Source organism: Oncorhynchus keta, chromosome 13 (genome assembly GCF_023373465.1).
Source record: "Oncorhynchus keta strain PuntledgeMale-10-30-2019 chromosome 13, Oket_V2, whole genome shotgun sequence".
NCBI lineage: Eukaryota > Metazoa > Chordata > Actinopteri > Salmoniformes > Salmonidae > Oncorhynchus > Oncorhynchus keta.
This window is the reverse complement of record NC_068433.1, coordinates 19,937,728-19,963,504: the sequence shown is the minus strand read 5'-3', so window position 1 is coordinate 19,963,504 and position 25,777 is coordinate 19,937,728. Positions and strand designations below refer to the sequence as shown.

The 25,777-nt window shown below is 40.5% G+C and overlaps 1 protein-coding gene across 2 annotated transcripts in view; it reads right to left on the bottom strand.

Moving 5' to 3' along the window:
• Window positions 1-25,777, bottom strand: part of LOC118391988 (phospholipid-transporting ATPase ABCA1-like) — a 291,273-nt gene that overhangs the window by 223,165 nt on the left and 42,331 nt on the right. For both annotated transcript variants that reach the window (XM_052459513.1, XM_052459512.1), the window contains exons 8-11: window positions 17,447-17,527; window positions 16,991-17,198; window positions 7,595-7,734; window positions 5,186-5,302 (exon numbers count right to left, since the gene is read on the bottom strand). In XM_052459513.1, coding sequence (XP_052315473.1) covers window positions 5,186-5,302; window positions 7,595-7,734; window positions 16,991-17,198; window positions 17,447-17,527 — 546 coding nt within the window. The remainder of the gene's footprint in view (window positions 1-5,185; window positions 5,303-7,594; window positions 7,735-16,990; window positions 17,199-17,446; window positions 17,528-25,777) is intronic.

The window sequence follows — 25,777 nt, the reverse complement described above, 5'->3', positions numbered from 1 at the left end:
TTTACCTGTTGGCAAGATTTGAACTAGTTATATTGAATCTAGGGGGTGCTATTTTCATTTTTGGAAAAATAACGTTCCCTAAGTAAATGGGCTATTTTGTCAGGACAAGATGCTAGAATATGCATATAATTGACAGCTTAGGATAGAAAACACTCTAAAGTTTCCAAAACTGTAAAAAATATTGTCTGGGAGTATAACAGAACTGATAATGCAGGCGAAAGCCTGATAAAAATCCAATCAGGAAGTGACTCTTATTTAGAAACCTCTGTGTGCCTATGCATCCCTATTGAGCAGTGAATGAGATATCAACCAGATTCCTTGTTCTATGGCTTTCCTAATGTGTCTAGTGTCACAATACATAGTTTCAGGCTTTTATTTTGAAAAAATGAGCCTGAATGTCAACATTGCGTCAGTGGTCAGCTGAAGTCTCTCAGAGTGTTTTGTGCGTAAAGGACAAATGTGGTCATTGTTTCTCTCTTTCCTACTAAGAAGCCATCTGTCCTGGTTGATATATTATTGAATAGATATTTGAAAAACACCTTGAGGATTGATTATAAACAACGTTTGCCATGTTTCTGTCGATATTATGGAGCTAATATGGAATATTTTTCGACGTGGTCGTGACCGCAATTTCCGGTCGAATTCTCAGCCAAACGTGAAGAACTAACGGAGTTATTTAAGCTACAAAAATAATATTTGGGGAAAAAAGGAACATTTGCTATCTAACTGGGAGTCTTGTGAGTGAAAACATCTGAAGCTCATCAGAGGTAAACTATTTAATTTGATTGCTTTTCTGATTTTCGTGACAAGGTTGCCTGCTGCTAGCTAGGCATAATGCTATGCTAGGCTATCGATAAACTTACACAAATGCTTGTCTTGCTTTGGCTGTAAAGCATATTTTCAAAATCTGAGATGACAGGGTGATTAATAAAATGCTGAGCTGTGTTTCAATATATTTCACTTGTGATTTCATGAATATGAATATTTTCTAGTAATATTTATGTCCATTGCGTTATGCTAATTAGTGTCAGTTGATGTTTACGCTCCCGGATCCGGGATGGGTAGTTACAATGGTAGAGTTTGAGAATAGTGCTTTTACTGAAATAGTATTGGAAATTTCCTTGTTAGGTTTGAATTTATCATTTATCTTAATGATTTTATTTTACTGCTTTCTCAATGGCATAAGTCCTGAATTAGTCAAGAAAATAGCAAGTATAGCTACAGTTAATGCTATGGGAAACACTTAAGATCAAGCTGGTAAACATGAAGTTCCCTATCCTAATCTGAACTGTCCCCTCTCCCCTATGCACATGTGTAGATCTGAAAGGATTGAATGGGTGTAAGCAAATTGGTAGTAACTTCATCTTGCCCTTTGACAGTCAAGGTGTCATCTTCGTCGTATGAATCAGACCAAGGCACAGCCTTATAAGAATGAACACTGAACAAACTAACCAAAATAACAAAACGACACGTGAAGCTATACAAATGAGTGCACAAAGACAACTTGCTGTAGAAAAGAACCCACAAACACAAAAGGGACAATGGCTACCTAAATATGATCCCAAATCAGAGACAACGATAAACAAATGCCTCTGATTGGGAACCATATCAGGCAACCATAGACATACAAATACCTAGACCTACAAAGCCCCTAGACATACAAAACGCCTACACAATACCCACCCTCGTCACACCCTGACCTAACCAAAATATAAAGAAAACAGAGATATCTAAGGTCAGAGCGTGACACAAGGTGAAATTTTCACCATATTCCTTAGACCTATTCAATCCTCCTAGATCCTTTCTGTGTCTAGGGGCAAGGGGTTCATTTGGGATTTAAGAGATTCTCTTTCTTCAGCTCGGCTGATAACTCAGCTGTGCCATGATTGCCATCAATGTAGAAAGTTGCCAAAACCTTGAGAGACCTCTGGAGAAGATGACATACCAGCAGAGCTACCCATTCTGAGGAGAGTCCGGTCGGACGCCACTCAGAGGGAGAAAATGAAGACAAAGGAGAATTGCCGGGTCCATTTGTGTAAAGGTTAGGGCTAGGGTAATGAATACCCTGGCTATATGGAGCGCTCGGCTACGTTCTCCCCTAGCTGCCCATAAGCTCATTTCAGGTGACACGTGAGTAATGTCAGCTTCAAGGGAACAGGGAAGCTAATCCTCTTCCCTGACTGCCGAGGTGAAAGTTACGCAGCACTTACCCATAATTACTTTCTTTTTCACCATTTCCATATGCTACAATAAATGTATATTTTTCAGCTGAATTAGTGTTAAAAACATGTTATGGTGGGAAATGTAGGAGTCTATTGTTGAGAGATATCAGGTAAGAAAAGCAGTTCTCAAAGGTTGATAAATATTCCTAGTGGAAACAGTATACTCTTTCTTTCTTGCTGCAGGAGGATATGTTCAACATCAGACGGGAAGGCTTGTGTACAGTACGTCATTCAAAATGAAAGTGGACAAGGATTATTACAACGAATTGATAAGGATATTAAAAGCTCTTTTCAACTTGATTAATTTATCACTTACATTAGACGTTCCTATTCTGTTAACTAATACCCAAATAATGTTGTTGACTCGTCCTTTACTCATATTTCTGGCCAAAGCATTAATTGGAGAAACAACACTTGAAAAACACAGTATTTTACAAATGTTCCATCCCGAGAATAAATCCCTTTTCTCCCGGGTGAACCGGTATTTCCTGCCAAAACCAGAAGTGACATTCAAAAGCATTATAAGGCATAAAAACATAAAAGCCCATATAGATATAGCTCGCGATGTGCTCTCTTGGGTAAATAAATTAAACTAGCTCCTTTAGGCTAATCTTTTTGAGTGTGAAATGTATTACTGTATTGTATTATACTGTATTATATGGACTGGAATTACGCACATCGTTCAAACCATGATAAAGCAGAAGTGAACCTGCGATTCTGGTGCCGCACATACGGTCTACAAAGTTACATGTACAGGCTAGAGAGTTTTATAAAATATTTGAAAACAATAGTGCCTGTTTGTATAATTAGCAGGCTGACGCATCTATACCTTTCACAATATTTCCTCTAATGTTTTTAGCCTACCTCCTCTTTCTCTCTCTATTGTTGCTTCACTCCTTCCTTGCTTTTACCAGTTCAATTAAATACGTTTTGTTGTCCTTATCTTCATCATTCTAATGACATCCTTGAATAATATAGGAATAAAATTAGATGCAGAAGGCTTTTACTTCTCTTCAGGAAGATTGAATGGTTATGGGTATGAATAAATATCTGTTATAGCCATCGTGCATTCGCTCTTCTTTCAAACTACCCATGAGTTCAATTGGCTTCTGTATTTAACATTTAGCAAAAAAGAGCTTGTGTCCCTCTTTGAATAGTATATTGGTATAAGAAATGCGAAAAATATAATGTCCAGCAAGCTATTCTAGTCTAGCTATTCCTGCATGGGACTCCAAGAGCTAAGGAGCATCCTCTACAGGATCGGTGTCCCCCCCGTGGGACGGTTGAGCTAACATAGGCTAACGTTATTAGCATGAGGTTGTAACTAACAAGAACATTTCCCAGGACATAGCCTTATCTGATATGGGCAGAAAGATTCAATTCTTATTAATCTAACTGCACTGTACAATTTACAGTAGCTATTACAGTGAAAGAAAACCATGCTATTGTTTGAGGAGAATGCACAGTTATGAACATTAAAATGTATTAATTAACCAATTAGGCACATTGGGGCAGTCTTGATACAGCATTTTGACCAGAAATGCAATGGTTCATTGAATCAGTCTAAAACATTGCACATACACTGCTGCCATCTAGTGGCCAAAATATAAATTGTGCCTAACCTGGAATATTTCATTTGGAATATTACATTCTCTTGCATTTCAAAGATGATGGTACAAAAACACAAAAAACATATTTTTTTCTTTGTATTACCTTTTACCAGATCTAATGTGTTATATTCTCCTACATTAATTTCACATTTCCACAAACTTCAAAGTGTTTCCTTTCAAATGGTAACAAGAATATGCATATCCTTGCTTCAGGTCCTGAGCTACACGCAGTTAGATTTGGGTATGTCATTTTAGGAGAACATTTTAAAAAAAGGGTCAGATCCTTAGGAGGTTGAGAGGCCAGCAGAGCACAGGTGTGTGCATATTGCGCAAGAGACAGAAGCTATAAGATAGAAGCATATTATGCATAAGCCATCATTAATTAGCTAAATATAGGGCTAATACTGCATTGGATGTATTACGTGAAAGAGGTAGGCTAAGATGTCTATATATAGGGCTATATATCAATTTAGAACAGGATTATCTATTTTGGATGCAATTTGATTAGAGTTGATGGAAAGAGAGAAAGACGTCAGGAGAGTGCTTGATAGCTGTTTTAAAACTGCAGCTGCAGTTAAAAAAATGATCATCTGTAAAATAAAAAACAAGGTGACCCCTGAAAGCCAGATGGAGATGGGTAAATTAGACGAGCATTCAGTCTTTATATTACTGTAGCATAGGCTATGCTGCAGCAAATGTAGGCCTCCTTGTCACAAGAAAAAAAGTTACCATAATGAGATGATAGGTCTACATGCATTGTGAACTGTTCTCCATACTGAGATAGACTGTCTGTCCCCACCCTGAGTGTTGATTCATCATGCAGAGGCCAACGAGAAGCGAGATTTAGACATTGCATATAATTTAACAGTTCCATTTCACGCCATGCTGTTTATATAAATCATTTATTATAATTTACCGGTTTCTCGCAGTTATCTATCCCGGGAAAAGAGAGTGGTTTTAGGCTGTAAATCCCGGGAAATCTTGGTGTTTCCCACCCTTCAACCCTAGTATACTCCCACACCGTTCTGTTGTTGGGCTATGTCCACACCACCCCAACACAGAAAAACTGATTTTTAACATACTTAATTACAATTTTTTGGAAGGAAACTATTTCACTCACATTGTAATTAATTGCATGTAATTAATTGCAGTTCATATTTCATAGAAATCTGGAAACACTGGACAGTTACTTTAACATTAGACATAGTCACCATAGATAAGACACTGTGACACTGATGCATGTATGACAAGTCACTCGGCCTTGTCTAACATCAGATACATGTAAACCAGCTCCCCGGTGCAGTACAGTACATCAAATATCCGTGTTTCTATTGAAGGAGTCATAAGTCTTACCCGCAGTGTAGTGATTTGGCGGCCATTTTGAAAGTAGTCCCAAACAAGATGTCCGAAATCCTCCCAAGCATTTGCCAGCTCTTGTATCATGGCCAATGCATTGAATGTGCTATTTGCCTTAAACAAGATAGAGAGATGTACAGTATGGTGATTAAAAAATAGAAAATGCCATATCTGTTTGTCCTCCAATTGATGGAATTCCCACTGTGCTATCTAATTTATTTTGTAGCCAGTCCGACCTTGAGAACATACTGCTTCTTCGTACTTTCACCTAACCCCCAGGAGACTCATCTGATTCATATACCCCCCATTGTGACTAATGTAAACAGGGTTATTTAATCCCGAGCACTGAGATGTAAACAATCGGCCGGTGCCGAGTGTAAAGACGGGCCCCTATGCCAAGACCGAGCCGGTCACTGTGAAGTTGGTGGATCCGCTAGAAGTCATTATCTCACTGGATATTCTCCACATCCAATTCCCTACAGCTTCTCGACATTTGTTTGTTTTGTTTATGCCGTTGTCAAAATGATGTTAATATCGGAAGAAACTTCATGAAAAATACATTATATTTTCATCTCCCCCGAGTGTGTTCTCCATCTCCACTTCCTAGTTGTTTTTTTGGAGACGGGTTCATAGCGTATATCATCACGTTTTTATTTACCAGCTAATGTAAATGCCAACTGATTTGTGGAGTAAAAATATGGAAATAGATACAATGGCAAAAGTTTTAATTGTACAAGCTACTTACATAGACACCCAAGTAATGTCACTTAACAGGTTTGTACATTTTAGGAAATATTAGGGAGTAAGTGTACTACATGAAAGTAAATGACACTGATAAAGTGTAAAGAATAAACGTCCATGACACTGATATGAGTGTAAACGTCCATGACACTGATACGAGTGTAAACATCCATGACATTGATACGAGTGTAAACATCTATGACACTGAAATGAGTGTAAATGTCCATGATACTGATACAGTATGAGTGTAAACGTCCATGACACTGATATGAGTGTAAACCTCCATGCCATAGAAATTAGTACATATGTCCATGACACTGATTTGAGTGTAAACGTCCATGACACTGATATGAGTGGAAACGTCCATGACACTGATATGAGTGTAAATATCCATGACACTGATATGAGTGTAAACGTCGATGACACTGATATGAGTGCAAACGTCCATGCCACTGAAATAAGTATAAATGTCCATGACACTAATATGAGTGTAAACATCCATGACACCGACATGATTGTAAACGTCCATGACACTGATACAGTGTGAGTGTAAACGTCCATGACACTGATACGAGTGTAAACGTCAATGACACTGATACGAGTGTAAACGTCCATGACACTGATATGAATATAAACGTCCATGACACTGATACAGTATGAATGTAAAAGTCCATGCCACGGAAATGAGTGTAATCATCCATGACACTGATACGAGTGTAAACGTCCATGACACTGATACAAGTGTAAACATACATGACACTGATGTTTACATTCATGTCAGTGTCATGGACGTTTACTCTCATTTCAGTGTCATGGACGTGTACACACATATCAGTATCATGGACGTTTACTCTTGTATCAGTGTCATGGACGTTTACACTAATTTCAGTGTCATGGACGTTTACACTCATGTCGGTGTCATGAACGTTTACATTCATGTCAGTGTCATGGACGTTTACACTCGTATCAGTGTCATGGATGTTTACACTCGTATCAGTGTCATGGACGTTTACTCTTGTATCAGTGTCATGGACGTTTACACTCCATGACACTGATTTGAGTGTAAACGTCCATGACACTGATATGAGTGTAAACGTCCATGACACTGATATGAGTGTAAACGTCCATGACACTGATTTGAGTGTAAACGTCCATGACACTGATATGAGTGTAAACGTCCATGACACTGATATGAGTGTAAACGTCCATGACACTGATATGAGTGTAAACGTCCATGACACTGATATGAGTGTAAACGTCCATGACACTGATATGAGTGTAAACGTCCATGACACTGATTTGAGTGTAAACGTCCATGACACTGATATGAGTGTAAACGTCCATGACACTGATACGAGTGTAAACATCCATGACACTGATACAAGAGTAAACGTCTATGACACTGATATGAGTGTAAACGTCCATGACACTGATATGAGTGTAAACGTCCATGACAATGATATGAGTGTAAACGTCCATGACACTGATATGAGTGTAAACGTCCATGACACTTATATGAGTGTTGCATACATCAGTTTACTTTCAGTTCTCTTCACTGACTTCTATTCAAATTGACTCTAGCAGAGATATTTCACTTTTATGTTTTTTTTGCTGGTCCAGCGCCTGAACTGATGTGCATACAATATGAGTTTCTCTTTTACTTACCTCTTTGACCATTAGTCGAGTGGCAGGTGTGTCAGGGGTGTAGAGGACCTTCCCTTGGATTAGGGGCCGAAACATACTCCAGACAACATGTAGGCCAGGAGTTCCCTCAATAGTATCAATCAATATTTTGCAGAAGGCACCTGGTGAGAGAGAATACACCTGTTAATAACTTCAAAATGGAAAAATGCAATCTGTCTCAACGAGTACATGGGCCAAACTACTCAATACAACACAAAGATAAATGAATGATATCTTGACAATAACAAACATCAAAAACATTTTATATTGGCATCACATTTTATCCATCTGTTACCATCAAGATTACCATCAAAATGCAAGTTTGTTCATCTGTTGTGTTTCAGGGTTAGAAGCCTAAAATTAAATATCCATCCCAAATGGCACCCTATTCCCTATAGTGGACTACTTCTGACCAAAGCCCTATTGAAACGTATTGCACTATATAGGGAATAGGGTGCCATTTGGGAATTAGTTTAAAGAAAGGACAATCTGAATGCTGAATATAATGGATGAACCACAGAGTACAATTACAAGGATCGCCAGAAATCTGCTGGCAATCACAGCAAACCAGTACTTCACTGCTGAGATAATAAACAGTCATTTTAATAATAGAAGTAGCAGGCGATATGACACAATCGGTCAAGTTTTAACTTTTCACTATGCAGAGGATTTAATGTAATTACCACACTTCAAAGAACCCAAACGACTCCATTAATGTGTACCTAATAACACAATGTCTGGGGAGAGAGGAATGGAGCAAGACATTTGTACGGTAGTCTAGCTGAATACATAGGAGGTGGGGAGTGCTCAACGCGGAGGGAGAAAACAAGTCAATATGCTCAGCTGCAGCGGGATCATTATTAATTTATCCAATCTGCCAATGTGAATACTGCTAGGTCGGTTGGAGTGCTTTGTAGGTTATGCAGAGACATAGATCTAAGGGAACAGCACAGTGACAGGTGCTGCAACCTTCATTTGTCTGTGTTTCTCTAGGGGTGTGCGGATGAGTCTGTCTGTCTTGCTCAGCATCTCTGTGTATCTGCCTGTCTGTCTGCCAGCCTGGCTGTCCTTCTCTGACGGTGGTCTGTCCGTCCATCTGTCCTATGTGTAACTGCGTCTTTGTCTAACGGTCTGTCCTGCTCTGTGTTTCTGTCCGTCCGTCTGTCTGGGCTCAGGTGTGTATGTCTACACTTGGCTCGTCAGCTCGACCCAAAAGACTGTTCCAACTCCTCTACCACAGTGCTCTCTTCACAGCTGGCTACCTATCACGCCGTCAAAGATTTTAGTGGCCATTTGCAGTGCAGGATGTGCGATAAACGTTTGCCTTTTGCCTTGCGGCAATCCCTACTCAGGTGCTCCGGGGAGACTCTGTCAAGAGCTAATGGCCGCCCTCACTGCAGCCAGCTGTTTCCCCCGACCACACAGATGTCATTTCCTAAAATCACATTGCTTAGACAGGAAGTACATAGGGACACATGGCTTGTAGCTTTCCGTCCAATAAATATTGACATCGGGATGAATCTCTTCCGCCCATTCTTATCCGTACGAATATTTATCTCCCCCAAAACTGTGACTCACCATCGTATTCTGACCAAAGGTTCCGATTTATCACACAACGGTGAGGAACTGAATCCATATTTTACACAGGGAGCTGCAGCCAAGTAATTGCTTAGAGCGTTTAGGCAGCCCCTCATCTTACCTAGCAAATTTAATCAATTTGAGTTGTACCCTGGAGAGTGGATCAACTCGGCACAGCGCAGAAACAAGACAACTCACACACACACACAGTCAGTCACACACCTACCTAACTGGGCTAACACACACATCACTCATTCAGACTTCACCGCTTCTCTTGCCCGCAACAAACATCTCTTGCGTCCAACATTGAAATAGAACTCTCTAGAATATGTGTCATTCAAGCAGGAATTTCTCTTATGTGAAAGACAGACAATTCCTTTTGTCACTCACACATAACACACATGCACACACACACACACACACACACAATGCTCCACTGCCACTATACTGCAACTACAATATCAATCAAATCAATATTTTACAATCATGCCAGTTCACAGAAAGAGCCTCCCTGTACAAAACTACACCAATAAAAATACAACAGCTAAATTACTGTGTCATTCTGTATTATATAGGCTTTCAAAATCAAACATGTCAATGGCCTACACACATTTTCTTCTACAAATGAATAGATATGTGATTCTCCAGCACATTGGTGGTTGTAAACAATCGATCGAAAGTGCTAATCTCATTGTGGGAGAATCTTTTAAACAAAAATACTGTTTACTGCCAAGGAAAGAAATGTATTACACTGTTATTTGCCTTAATGATGCAATTGGATGGTGCCGAATGCCATCATGAATTAATTTGGGAGGGATAACAAAATTGAGTATTTACCAAATGTCTTTTCTAGCCTTTATTGTTTCTATTTTAATATTCCTCAGAGTGCACTTGGAGCCTTGCAAATGTTTATTCCATACCCATTTACTTTACATAACAATAAAAAGAGGCAAGAAAAGCTATTAGCATGCCGGCAGAGGTGTTTGCGCTCATTTCAAATGGCTGCTGCATTGTTTTACTAATTTGTAGTGGCACCAGCACACAAATCCACTTTAGAGTGTAACTTTATTCCTGGGAAGAGTCAAGCTTATTAAAATCGTTCATTTTTTTCTGTGGATCCTCAAACGAATAGGCAATTAATGGAATTGGATTGTGCAGCCCCTAATTAGTATAACTCCAAAGACATCACACTTGAGAAATTGCGATCTGTGGTAAGCAGAGGGACAAACATTTGTGTAATGAGGAACTCAGCAATGTAAATAAATAGCTTGATTTGATGGGTCAGGTTCTAGACTCCGTTTTTTTGGTTTGGGGGGCGGGGGGGTTCTGTTGAATATTGAAAACATAGGATCTATTTGCAGTGGAGCCGCTCAACATCTACATCACATTAGTCATCTTACAGACTCCCACCAGAGTGACCCACAGAAGCAACTAAGGTCAACGTCCTGCACAAGGGCAAATCGACAGATCTCCCACAAAGTCAAAAACGGGGTCCCGAACCAGCGACCCATCAGCCACCGGCCCAAGCTCACAACCGCCAGGCCACCAGCCTTCCAAGATCCCCCTCCCAACAGTTCTCCAAGAGTTGCTCCTCAAACCACCCCCCCACCCCCAAATATACATATATTTTAATAATTCCATTCCGCACCCCCAATACCCCTCATACAACTCATACTCCCTGTAGCATGGAATCTTTACATCAAAAATCACTTCCCAACTTGTTTGTATTCTGTACGGCACAGCTGTCAACATCCTCGTCCTCAAATGAAACTGGTAAACTTTCCTATTTATGCTATTTTTATTCCTCCGCCAGTTTTGATTCTTTATATTGGGAAGACAGACATCTTCCCTACCTCCTCCCGCTGACCACCGGCCTCCTCCATTTTTGGGGTAATGCTGTAATCAATTGGTTGTAATCTTGGATTGAGCAGACCTTTCCATACAATTCTGATAACTCTATGAAAGACATAACTCTACCATCCCAATTTACAATATCATTTACAAACAAAACACCCTTTTCAAACAGCTTTTCCATAAATACAGTTATTTTATCAACCAGCACATTTGAGTTCAGCCATAATATTTGTTGTACTATTTGTTCTCTTTTCAGGGGGGTGAAATAGAACATTTAGCTAGCTCTGCAATGCTTGTTTGTAAAAGAGAGATACTTTGAAAAAAGTTTTATTTTCTAGTAATCGAAAAAGAGACATGGCAATCTGCACAAAGGCAAAATGTCAATTTTTAAACAATGGATGAGTTTTTCTTAGTAATCTATTTGAGAACCATTTGGATAAGTGAAGCTTTTAGAGATAGGTTTAGAGCATTTATATTTTATAACCGAAACCCACCCAGTTCATATTCATTATATAGATAGGCGCGCTTTATTTGTCTTGTTTAGCATCCCAGAAAAGCTAAATATTTTTTGCTCATATGATTTGAAAAACTAATAATCAGTAGTCGGCAGCGCCATAAGTAAGTGAGTAAACTTGTCAGGATTTGGCCAGGGTTGTTCCGGTTTTTGGTCACTAGATGCCCCCATTGTGCCTTTTGACCTTTTGTTTTCCCTTGATCCCCATTATTATTTGCACCTGTGCCTCGTTTCCCCTGATTGTATTTAAACCCTTTGTTTTCCTCAGTCCTTTGCTCTGTGTTTGTATGTTAGCACCCAGCCCTAGTACTCTGTGAACTCTTGTTGATCCCGGTGGTCTCTCTTGTGGAATTCTGTTTTTTGTTCTTGTTTGTTTGTTTTTGAGTATTTTTTTAGGCTTTTTGTGCTATACCTTCCACCTTGTGGATTTACCTTTTTGTCTTGGAGGATTACCTTTGTTCTTGTGGAATTCCTTTTGAGGTTGTGGAGTTACATGTTTTCCTGAAGAACTTCACTTTTTACTTCATTAAATACACCGTCTCAAGTACTGCTGTGTCTGCCTCATCTTCTGGGTTCTGCCAACTATTCGTGGCTCAGTTCTTTCTCACTCCGGAGACCCGGGTTCGTAACCGGGTCCTGACAAAACTGAGATATGACTAAGGTGTTAATTAGTGTAATTGTTCCATAAAAGGACTGGTATTTTCCTCTCCAAGGTTACAGGATCTTGTCTATTTTTGCAAGTTTTCTAATGAAATTCATTGTGGAGAGCTCATTTATATATTATGTGATATGAATACCAAGTATATCTACTTCACCATCAGCCTATTTTATAGGTAAACTGCAGGGTAATGTAAAAGCTGTATTTTTTAAGATCTAATACATAATATTGTACACTTATGTTAATTACGTTTTAGTCCAGAGAGTCCAGCAAAGTTATGTACACCTTCAATGAGACATTGCAGGGATCTATCTTGTGGACTTAATATAAAACTTGAGTCATCGGCATACACCTTTGTTTTTAAGCCTTGTATTTCTAAACCTATAATGTTATTTGATCTGATTTTAATAGTTAGCATTTTGATGGCCTTAACGAATAGATCTAGTGACAGCGGACAACCTTGTTACACTCCTCTTGACACTTAAACTCTCTGAGGAGTAAACGCTATTTACTATTTTAGACTTGGGGTTGAGATACGTTACTTTTACCCATTTTATAAGAGAATCACAGAAATGTTAAAAATCACGGCATTTATAAATAAAATCCAACCTTACTTTATCAAAGGCCTTTTCATTTTCCGCTATAAATACCAGGTCTGGCTTCTTAGATGTTTCATGTTGTTCTATTATTCATAGTAGTTGTCGTATATTCTCTCCAATGTATCGTCTATGTAAAAAACCTGTCTGATCAGGATGAACAATACCTTGTAAAACCTTTTTAATTCTGAGTGCTATCCATTTCGCTAGTATTTTTGCATTACAGCATTGAAGTATAAGAGGCCTCCAGTTTTTTTGATAGACTGGATCTTTATATTTGCCATCTGGATCTTGTGAATAATAGTGAAATCAGACCTTCCTGCCAGACTGGCAGACTACCATTTCTATAATAGTAGAGTATTTAAAACAAGCTAACAATGGAGCTTTGAGTATATCAAAGAAGGCTTGATATACTGTATCTCTACCGGTATGCCCTGGGGTTTTTCCAGACCAAAACGATAAATAGCCTCAAGAAGTTATTCCTCTGTAATTTGGCATTTGCACTAATCTTTCTGTAGACTTGTTCATTTTCATTTTTTTTGGAAAGAATTCCTTACAGTAATTGTCATTCAGAGGGTGAGAATGAGACAGAAAAGAGAACATCTGCTTAAAATATTTAGCTTCCTCTTTAAAATATAATTTAGAGAATCATAGATGACATCTTTAGTAACGAGTTTCTTCAAATTAGTTTTAGTAGTGTTCTTGTGTTGAAGAATTTTTCTCCATATTCCATCCAGTTTGTAATAGACTACATTAGACCATTCTTGAATCTTGAATCACTTCTTTTTGTTTTCCTTTAGCTTATTTTGGATCTCTGTAGTTGTAACGTGTACGCTGGGAATCGGGAAGCAAGTACAGGGAGTGGCTTTAATAATAAATAACACAAGGAAATAAACTAGGAACATGAGTTGCGTATAGACATAAAACACTGAAACAGAAACAATAATGACTAGGGAAAGAACCAAAGGGAGTGACATACACTGCTCAAAAAAATAAAGGGAACACTTCAACAACACAATGTAACTCCAAGTCAATCACACTTCTGTGAAATCAAACTGTCCACTTAGGAAGCAACACTGATTGACAATCAATTTCACATGCTGTTGTGCAAATGGAATAGACAACAGGTGGAAATTATAGGCAATTAGCAAGACCCAATAAAGGAGTGGTTCTGCAGGTGGTGACCACAGACCACTTCTCAGTTCCTATGCTTCCTGACTGATGTTTTGGTCACTTTGAATGCTGGCGGTGCTTTCACTCTAGTGGTAGCATGAGACAGAGTCTACAACCCACACAAGTGGCTCAGGTAGTGCAGCTCATCCAGGATGGTACATCAATGCGAGCTGTGGCAAGAAGGTTTGCTGTGTCTGTCGGCGTAGTGTCCAGAGCATGGAGGCGCGACCAGGAGACAGGCCAGTACATCAGGAGATGTGGAGGAGGCCGTAGCAGGGCAACAACCCAGCAGCAGGACCGCTACCTCCGCCTTTGTGCAAGGAGGAGCAGGAGGAGCACTGCCAGAGCCCTGCAAAAATGACCTCCAGCAGGGCACAAATATGCATGTGTCTGCTCAAACGGTCAGAAACAGACTCCATGGGGGTGGTATGAGGGCCCGGCGTCCACAGGTGGGGGTTGTGCTTACAGCCCAACACCGTGCAGGACATTTGGCATTTGCCAGAGAACACCAGGATTGGCAAATTCGCTACTGGCGCCCTGTGCTCTTCACAGATGAAAGCAGGTTCACACTGAGCACATGTGACAGACGTGACGGAGTCTGGAGAAACCATGGAGAACGTTCTGCTGCCTGCAACATCCTCCAGCATGACCGGTTTGGTGGTGGGCCAGTCATGGTGTGGGGTGGCATTTCTTTGGGGGGCCGCACAGCCCTCCATGTGCTCGCCTGAGGTAGCCTGACTGCCATTAGGTACGGAGATGAGATCCTCAGACCCCTTGTGAGACCATATGCTGGTGCGGTTCGCCCTGGGTTCCTCCTAATGCAAGACAATGCTAGACCTCATGTGGCTGGAGTGTGTCAGCAGTTCCTGCAAGAGGAAGGTATTGATGCTATGGACTGGCCCGCCCGTTCCCCAGACCTGAATCCAATTGAGCACATCTGGGACATCATGTCTCGCTCCATCCACCAACGCCACGTTGCACCACAGACTGTCCAGGAGTTGGCGGATGCTTTAGTCCAGGTCTGGGAGGAGATCCCTCAGGAGACCATCCGCCACCTCATCAGGAGCTTGCCCAGGTGTTGTAGGGAGGTCATACAGGCACGTGGAGGCCACACACACTACTGAGCCTAATTTTGACTTGTTTTAAGGACATTACATCAAAGTTGGATCAGCCTGTAGGGTGGTTTTCCACTTTAATTTTGAGTGTGACTCCAAATCCAAACCTCCATGGGTTGATAAATTTGATTTCCATTGATCATTTTTGTGTGATTTTGTTGTCAGCACATTTAACTATGTGAAGAAAAAAGTAGTTAATAAGAATATTTCATTCATTCAGATCTAGGATGTGTTATTTTAGTGTTCCCTTTATTTTTTTGAGCGGTGTATATAGGGAAGGTAATCTGGCAGGTGATGGAGTCAAGGAGAGTCTGATGAGGCGCTGGTGCAAGTAACGATTGTGACAGGTGTGTGTAATAGCGCACAGAGAGGGAGTATACGTGACAGTATCCCCTCACTGATGCGTGGATCCGGCCGCAGCACACCGACCAGAGGGACGATCCCAGGAACCAGGAGCGGGCCAGTTGCCTCTGCTGAGGCGCGAGAACCCGTCGAGCCAGCTGAGGCATGGGAGCCCGACGAGCCAGCTGAGGCAGGTGATGGAGTCCAGGTGAATCTGATGAGGCGCTGGTGCGCGTAACAATGTTGACAGGTGTATGTAATAATGATCAGTCTGGTGACCTCAAGCGCTGTATACATGACAGTAGTATCGTTTTTATTGCTAACTACCTGTACTATTAGTTTATGTATTTCCCTTGTTCGTCTTTTCTCTTTAGACAGAAACTGCTTTTTTATTATTGATGAATTTTGAATTGAATGACCTCTGACTCTCTAGGTTTTTAGTTTGGCATCTTCTGACCTTAAAAAAACTTTAACTCTCTGAATAAATCAATAAACAGAACAGTCAACTGCTGCATTTTAAAGCATGACCGTTTGTCGGGAAAACAGAAACCCAAGAAACGGGCTACATATTTATTTCATGTTGTTGGGATTAGCAACCATATGTGTATGCCCAGCAGGTAACTGTTGTACTAAATGGATTTGTTGTCATTGGAGGAAGCCTATTGCAGCCTATTTTTTTTTAACAAATCATCAGTGTTCACAGGAATTATACACATTCCACTTGACAAATGTGACCTTTGAAGCATTCATGAATGTCATTTCTGAACATGGTTCAGTGCCATGTCTGTGCTGTGTATACGTACTGTACATTACACAACATGGCTAGCTGTTTGACAGAACAACTGATCGAAGAACCCTTTTCACAATAATAATACGCTATTTCAAGGCTTGATATGGTTTAAGAATCAATGGATCGACAATATATAATTATTTTAAAATGTTCAAAAACGTCTATAAATATCACAATTGCCATATGCGTTTCCACATGGACTGTTGAACAACAAAATTCCTTTACAATAAAATATAATTTACTGTTAATGACTAACATTGTTAAGGAACATTGAGGGAAAGTTTTGTGACCTCTGATACAAACATTGTATGAAGGTCATCAACTATTTTGTGTTTTGGGAACCTATTTTTTGTATTGTCCCCACAAAGAAATATGTTCTGTTAACATCAGAGGAATGTTTTTTTGCACCCTAATACAAACATTGTATAATTGTCTACACAACTGGACAGATGTTGTGTTATTATAACTTTTGGAGGGAATGTTTCTTATGCCTTTACCTCAATTAAATTAAATGTTCTGGGAACTTTCACAGAACCAATTTTGGCTTACTGGCAGGTGACTATACGACAATACAATATACTGTATAAAATAAAAATATAAGAACCATTTAGTGTCACAAAAATATAACATTTTGTGTCTGCTTCATAGTGTATCATCTGGTAGAGAACAACACCAAGACTGTTATGACAGTTTGACAGTACTTGTTTTCTAAAATATTTTCATAGGTCAAGGTATTGTGAACTATTAACAATACTTACTGGAATTGCGGTTCCTGGAATCAGATAATTCACTGTTTTCTGTGTAATTCCTCGTCAGTCCAGAGGCAGAGAAATTCATGGTGGTATTTCTGGAGTTGGAGTCTGGAGCTTTGCCACATAGTAGCATGTTCAGACTACCTAACGCATCCGCTCTGAAATCCAGCGTGTTAGCGGACTTGAACAGCATTGAGTTCTGCAACTTGTTCACCTGTATTGGTGAAGGGTGTTATTACAACAACAAATGATCAGAAAATGGCAGTGTAGTACTTCATTTATTGACTTGAAGACAACAAATTGATATGATTCTATCCATTATCATGCAATTGCTCAATAGACTTGTCTTGATATTTCCATACAGTGAGACATATACAGGGTGACACAGACACATACTGAATGTTACTAGATTTCCATGTAGGCCTACTATCCTTTCAGATGGTAAATAACTACCACACCAACCTCATCAATCACATGTAACGCATCTTCTGTAGTTCTCCCCACTAATCCAAATGTCTCTGCCGGATTCACATCCAAAGGTAACTAAATGAGGGAATAAGAAGTTGATTTAGCAAATGTTGTTGAGTAATATCCAATACATAATGTGTTTTTTTTAACAGGCTTAAGGGTATTAAAGGGGAAGTTCAGTATTTCACAACTTAATGTAAGATGCATGGTTCCTCAATCTGAATTCAACTGTTGCCCATAACTCCCATCGCTTTTAGCTTACAAGTTAGCTGATGTAGTGGGTGTTTAAAACCATGGTGTAGTCCATTGTACCCAATAGACTACTTTCAGAGTGAGGAACCATTTAACATAAAGTTGTAAAATACTGAACTTCCCCTTTTAGCTAACACCTCAAATGTTACATCAAACACCTCAGGTGTTAGCAATAAAAGTGGCCGACAGAGAGTATTTCTGTATTTCCTTGTTCAGGTGCATGTCCTCTCAGTTTAAAACAATGGTTGCTTGAGGACAAACAACACCATATTAAGTATAGTAACTGTTACATTGGAAGAAAAAAAACCTAGACAAGGCATTTTTCCAATAGTGCTCTCCATCAAAATGTGTTAACTTAGTTCAAACATGGCCAAGAACAATATCTTCCCCAACAGTGCAGTGATCGTTTTAAGTGGATGTGTTTTTACAGAAATGGTAGGAATATGATTCATATCCATACCATGTATCTGATGGCTAGAGCACAATGGCCCAAGGGAGCCCAGCCACTGTACATGTCCTTAAACACTATCATTTCCATGTGTCCGGAGTATGTTGACATGAGTCCCTGGTGACCTTCACTGAGCAAAACATATCTCAAATTGAGAGAGAGAGAATCTTAATCCCCCTGTTGAGTTTATGAAAAGTATAAGCCACAAAGTGTTTACGAATTCAAGGAAGTGTCACTCAAATCCCCGTTTATCCCGGCAATTGAGGCAGCCCTTATTCTGAGTACATTCATTTTGGTTCAATTTTAACCTCGGCAGCAACACACAAGGAAGCTAAGACAAGCTGATTGGAAAAGCATGGGCATCTCACTCAGGACATTTTGGGTGAAACAGCTTGACATCACAGCGAAGTAGTCAATGGGCAGAGAGAGAGGTCTTGGGCTGTATCGTATTAAAGGCTTTAAAAGTAGACCCATGGCACAAGGCAATATCTCAGAGCCATTTGATAAACTGTATGATGTTACAGTCTTTATTTCACACGTGTTTCTCAGCTGTGTTTCCAAAGGAGGCAAGAGCATGGTATGGGGTTACAAAAATAGAACACTAATTTCCTTGTGGACTAAAGAAACTACAAAGGTTAGTAAGACAGTGACCTTACTAGATTTATATGGGTACTGTAACTTCTTAATTAAGGAATGCCCCAAAATGACCCCTCAGGTTTGTGTTGTTTCAGAGTTCATAACACCCAAGCAGCACATTATGTTACTGAAAATATATACAGTACCAGTCAAAAGTTTGGACACACCTACCGTAATTGCTGGACTATTAAGCGCACCTGAATATAAACCACACCAACGGATTTTTTTTTAAATTATGTATTTTGTACATGAATACGCCGCACATGTCTATAAGCCGCAGGTGCCTACCGGTACATTGAAACAAATTAACTTTACACAGCCTTGGCTTTAACGAAATACGGCTTGTAACAAAAATAAATAGGCTTTAACGAAACATGGCCTGTAACAAAAATTAAACAGCAGCCTACCAGTAAAGTCATTGGTCACTATCTTCCTCCTCCTGTGCACTGAAACCACTGAAGTCATCTCCTTCGGTGTAGGAGTTGATTAGCCTCAGAATTGCTTCATCTGATGCTGGATCGTTTTCATTGTCGGCAAATTCCCCGCTGAACTGCCCTCAACAACACGCAGCAGTCCAGCCTTTCGAAACCCATTGATGATAGTGGATTTTTTGACAATGCTCCACGCTGTCAGGACCCACTGGCAGACTTGACCATACGTGGCTCTTCGCATGCGACCCGTTTTAGTGAAGGATTTCTCCCCACTTGTCATCCAAGCCTCCCACTGAACACGGAGCGCCACCTTAAATGCACGATTTACACTGATGTCCAGTGGCTGCAAATACTTTGTTGTGTCCCCAGGAATCACAGCTGGAATTGAGTTTGTCCTCTTGATGGCTTCTTTCACAGAATCTGTTATGTGGGCCCTCATGCTGTCCAACACGAGCAATGCCTTGTTCTTGTGAAAGAATCCTCCCGGTCGCTTGCCATTACACTCCGTATGCCATTCATGCATTAGGCCTTCCGTCATCCGCGTTTAAAAATCAACATCGGTGGAAGCTTTTCTCCCGATGCCGTGCAGCTCAGAACACAGGTGAAGTGCGTTTTTTCATGCCCAGTTGTTTTTCAGCGTGACGGATGATTCGCCTTTCCTGTTGACAGTCCGAGTGAGAGGCAGGTCAAACGTCAGAGGAACCTCATCCATATTTATGATGTCGTGCGGGCCGATGGAATGCTCCTCTATCTTTGCATCAGTGAATTTGCGGAAGTTTGAAACTTTTTCCTCGTAGTCGGCAGGGAGCTGCTGACACAGACTCGTCCGTACCCTGATGGACAGGCCCTTACGTCTCATAATATAATAATAATATATATGCCATTTAGCTGACGCTTTTATCCAAAGCGACTTACAGTCATGTGTGCATACATTCTACGTATGGGTGGTCCCGGGAATCGAACGCACTACGCTGGCGTTACAAGCGCCATGCTCTACCAACTGAGCCACAGAAGGACCACAAAGACCTCATAAATCTTAGACACCACGATGGTCCACCTCTAAAATCCTCAAACTTCATTGCGGTGGCGATTGTTTTGGCTTTCAGTCGGATCTGCACAGTTGAAACACCTCGGCCGTCTGCTCTCTGTGTGTTGACCCAGTCTTCAAGCTCATTTTCTAGTTCGGGCCATCTGCTTTTCTTCCATCTGAAAGCTTTTGTCGTGTTTTTGCACTGAGTCAGTTCCTCACGCTGCTGTTTCCAACGTCTTATCATTGACTCATTAAGGCCAAGCTCCCATGCAACAGCTCTATTTCCTTTTCCAACAGCCAGATCGATCGCCTTCAACTTGAAAGCTGCATCATATGCATTTCTCCGTGTCTTTGCCATGATGAGGGTGACAAAATGCCTACCGTAATCAGAATGATGGGAAGTTTGAGCGAGCTCGATTTACGTCACATTATGTGACGGTGCTCAGTTTTTTGGCGGCATGAATCTTGTGAAAGCGGGAAAAATCCATAAATTAGCCGCGTCATTGTATAAGCCGCAAGGTTCAAAGCGTGGGAAAAAAGTAGCGGCTCATAGTCCAGCAATTACGGTACTCATTCCAGGGTTTTCTGAGTTGTTGCTATTTTCTACATTGTAGAATAATAGTGAAGACATCACAACTACGAAATAACACATATGGAATCATGTAGTAACCAAAAAAGGTGTTAAACAAATCAAAATATATTTTATATTTGAGATTCTTCAAAGTAGTCACCCTTTGCCTTGATGACAGATTTGCACACTCTTGGCATTATTTATATATATATATATATATAGTTATATTATTGTCACAAAATGAGTCAGGAACAAAAACTATTGTTCCTGTGTAATTCCATGTACTTTCAAATCATATAAAAAGTAATAACACTGGTTATTATTATATATTTATCCTATGATAAGTGGTTGTAGTGTTTACACAGTACACCGAAACGTCTGTACTTTTTCGATACTAGAACATAGTTCGGTACTAGAATTGTTTTTACTTCCGGTACTTCCGTGTGTCTCACGTCATATATGGATTGAGAGCATTGAGTCTGTCTAGTATTTTGTCTGAATCTTCTCAGTGAGCAGTAGTAACAAAGTTTATGGATATACTGACAAGATACATGTCTTTCCGCCCTAACAATAGGAGCCGTTGTCCACAAAGCGGCACGGCAGACGTTCTAGCTTCCGCCTATCCTTTCTTTGGATTGGTGGATACATTTCGTTATTGTAATCCATTTTTGAAAATTTGGTAAAGGTTGTTGACGTCAACTGCTGGTATTAAATGGAGAAAGATGCTATGATACTAGCCTCACGCCATGAATATGCATAGCCGGCAGCATGGCTTCTTCTAATGAAAACATCACACCTCTACGCCCGTAGCTTGTTGACAAAACAGATTACAGAGGAGATGAGGACCAGCCCACATAAACTATTAAGCAAAATGTGACCAAAGCAGTGCAGCGCAAGGGAGATTTAGTTCCAAAATAACATAAATGACACATTTTACACGTTAGATTTGCATTGTAACATTATTATTAGACTACATTTTTATTATTTTTGAGTGACAAAGACATCAACATATATTCAGCATGACATTCATGTTAGCTTTATAATATGATTACACAACTCAAAGTAATGTGAAATGCACTGATAACTTGACAGCAATATACAGTATTTAGACTATTTGTCGAGACTTGCGAGCAGTAGCCACTAGCCAGCCAGCAGGGTTGTCACTAGTTACCACAGCCACAAAGTCACAAACCCCGCCTATTTCTATAATTTATTTTCTTAAATTGTGATTTTAAACCTAACCTTAACCACACCGCTAACCTTATACCTAATCCTAACCTTAATTTAAGACAAAAAAGCTACTTTTATGAATCATAGATGAGCAAATTAACCCTGATATGTATTAAATTACATTTTAAAATGGCTTACATGTAATTGTAAAAAAAAAAGTATCCGATATGGTTTCGCATCTGGAAAATGTAAGGTATTCTTCTGTTATTTAATATGGTGTTTTATTTTTGCAAGAAATTTAATATAGAATCGAAGATATTCCATTTTTTTCTATTTGTTCTACCAGTTATCAACATATTGTTAAATGTAAAAAATAAATAAATAGGCCCAGTGGTTATTCTGTGTCTTTACCTAATACATTTTTTTATTTTGCTGTGGTATCGTTTTGTTATCAAATATCATTTTGCTATTGAGTATCGTTTCGGTATCATGATACGAAACCTGGAATTGGTTTTGAGGTAAAACATCTGTTATCATAACAACACTACTAGTTTGTAAGATGTTAAATTATATTTATACTGTTGATGCCATTGACATAATGTATTGTACTTGTTCCGACAGCCATCAGTGCTCAGGCAACAGGTAGCCTTGCAGTTAGAGCTTTGGGCCATTAACCGAAAGGTTGCTTGTTCGAATACCCAAGCCGTCTACGTGAACATTTGTCAATGTGCCCTTGAGCAAAGCACTTAAACTTAATTTGCTCCAGGGGCACCGCACTGCTATGGCTGATCCTGTAAAAACGTCACCTATCTGTTGTATGCGTTTTAATCACTGTGTGTATTCTACACCGGTGACAAATCCTATTTGCCCTATGGGGATCAATAACAGTTTTTTCAATTAAATTAATTTAAGGTCAAAACATCTTATTTTCATACATCTCTAACCTACTGTGCACCTTGACCATTGTATGACAGAAGTAGAGAGCACCAGTTACTTAATGTCCAACACCTCCTATGACCTCACTATCTATCGTGCACTGTGCTAAGCTGCAACAAATGTCCAAATCACCCACTACCACTCAACTCTGTCTCGATAAACCCTGTCTCTTTTTTCTTTCTTTCTTTAAGTCCCTTTCTTTATATTTTTGTTATCAACACTTTTCCGCAACTCCCATCTCTCTGAGTGTGAAAGAATGTTTTTCCAGCTCCATTTTGCTCGGAGCTTGTCTGGCTTTCTTGTCTATGACTGAAAATGCCTCCGGGCTTAAGTTGCACAAATGGCTTTTTTTTCCGCCTGTGTACTTCTTGCCTTATCATTTATTTATTGCTTTTGCTGTCCCATACACTTTCTCTCAAAGATAAACTTGTGCACTCTTTTGTAGCCTCCACTAGAAATAATGTTTAAATGAAATCAAGAAAATATCAATTTTTATTCAAACAAATTGAATTGCTTTTACTTTACTATGGCCACTGGAGAAGCATAGAGAACAAACTTCAATTAAAGAGGTAATGCAAACATTTTGGCTTTGATGCTCTAGAGGCAAAAAGGTTCCCCTAAATGGACAGATACAGTGCATTTGGGAAGTTTTCCGGACCCTGTCCTTTTTCCACATTTTGTTACAGCCTTATTCTAAAATGGATTACATGAAACAAATCATTGTCAATCTAAACACAATACCCCATAATGACAAAACGAAAACAGGTTTCTAGACATTTTTACAAATTAATTAAAGTAAACTGAGATATATTATTTACATAAGTATTCAGACCCTTTGCTATGAGACATGAAATTGAGCTCAGGTGCATACTGTTTCCATTGATCATCCTTGAGATGTTTCTAAAACTTGAATGGAATCCACCTGTGGTAAATTAAATTGATTGGACATATTTTGGAAAGGCACACACCTGTCTATATCAGGTCCCACAGTTGACAGTGCATGTCAGAGAATAAATACCAAGCCATGAGTTTGAAGGAATTGTCTGTAGAGCTCCGAGACAGGATTGTGTCGAGGCACAGATCTGGGAAAGGGTACCAAAAAAATGTCTGCAGCATTGAAGATCCCCAAGAACAAATTGGCCTCCATCATTCTTAAATGAAAGAAGTTAAAGATGCTTCAACAAAGTACTGAATAAAGGGTCTGAATACTTACGTAAATTTCAGTTTTATATTTGTCTAAAAACCTGTTTTTGCTTTGTCATTATGGGGTTTTGTGTGTAGATTGATGAGGCAAAAAAACAATATAATACATTTTTTAATAAGGCTATAACAACAAAATGTGGAAAAAAGTCAAGGCCTTTCCGAAATACATTGCATTTTGCCCAGAATTGACCTCATTTGACTAAAAGGGATACAACTCCCAACGCCCATGAGCAAAAGCATTTTGTTTGCCGAAAACTAGGTATTGTTGTCACGCCCTGGTCGAAGTATTTTGTGTTTATCTTTATGTATTGGGTCAGGCCAGGGTGTGGCATGGGTTTTTGTATGTGGGTGTGTATATATTGGGATTGTAGCTAGCGGGGTGATCTAGCAAAGTCTATGGCTGTCTGGAGTGGTTCTCAATCAGAGGCAGGTGTTTATCGTTGTCTCTGATTGGGAACCATATTTAGGCAGCCATATTCTTTGAGTTTGTTGTGGGTGATTGTCCTTAGTGTCCTTGTTCCTGTCTGTGTTAGTTTACACTAGTATAGGCTGTTTCAGTTTTCGTTACGTTCTTTGTTTTGTAGTGTTTGTATTTTAGATTTGTGTTACGTTTTGTTCATTAAACATGGATCGCAATCTACACGCTGCGTTTTGGTCCGACTCTCCTTCACACCTAGAAAACCGTTACAGAATCACCCACCACAAACGGACCAAGCAGCGTGTCAACAGGCAGGAGCCACAGGAGAAGCAACAACGGCAGCAACAGCGGCGCAATGAGGATTGGACATGGGACGATATATTGGATGGCAAGGGTTGCTACACATGGGAGGAGATCCTGGCGGGAAGGGATCACCTTCCATGGGAACAGGTGGAGGCAGCGAGGAGAGCAGAGGCAGCCGGAGAGAGGAGCCGGCGATATGAGGGAACACGGTTGGCAAGGAAGCCCGAGAGTCAGCCCCAAAAATGTCTTGGGGGGTGGCTCACAGGGAGTAGGGCTACGCCAGGTAGGAGACCTGCGCAAACTCCCTGTGCTTACCGGGGGGCTAGAGAGACCGGGCAGGCACCGTGTTATGCAGTGGTGTGCACGGTGTCCCCAGTGCGGGTGCATAGCCCGGTGCGGTATATTCCAGCTCCCCGTATCGGCCGGGCTAGAGTGGGCATCGAGCCAGGTAAGGTTGGGCAGGCTCGGTGCTCAAGAGCTCCAGTGCATCTGCACAGTCCGGTCTATCCAGTACCACCTCCACACCCCAGCCCTCCGGTAGCAGCTCCCCGCACCAGGCTTCCTGTGCGTGTCCTCGGTCCAGTACCACCAGTGCCAGCACCACGCATCAGGCCTCCAGTGCGCCTCGCCTCTCCAGCGCTGCTGGAGTCTCCTGCCTGTTCAGCGCAGCCTGAGCTGCCAGCCTGCATGGAGCAGCCAGAGGTGTCAGCCTGCATGGAGCAGCCAGAGCTGCCAGCCTGCATGGAACAGCCAGAGCTGTCAGTCTGCATGAAGCAGCCAGAGCTGTCAGTCTGCATGAAGCAGCCAGAGATGTCAGTCTGCATGGAGCAGCCAGAGCTGTCAGTCTGGAAGGAGCTGTCAGTCTGCAAGGAACTGTCAGTCTACATGGAGCAGCCAGAGCTGTCAGTCTGCAAGGAGCTGCCAGTC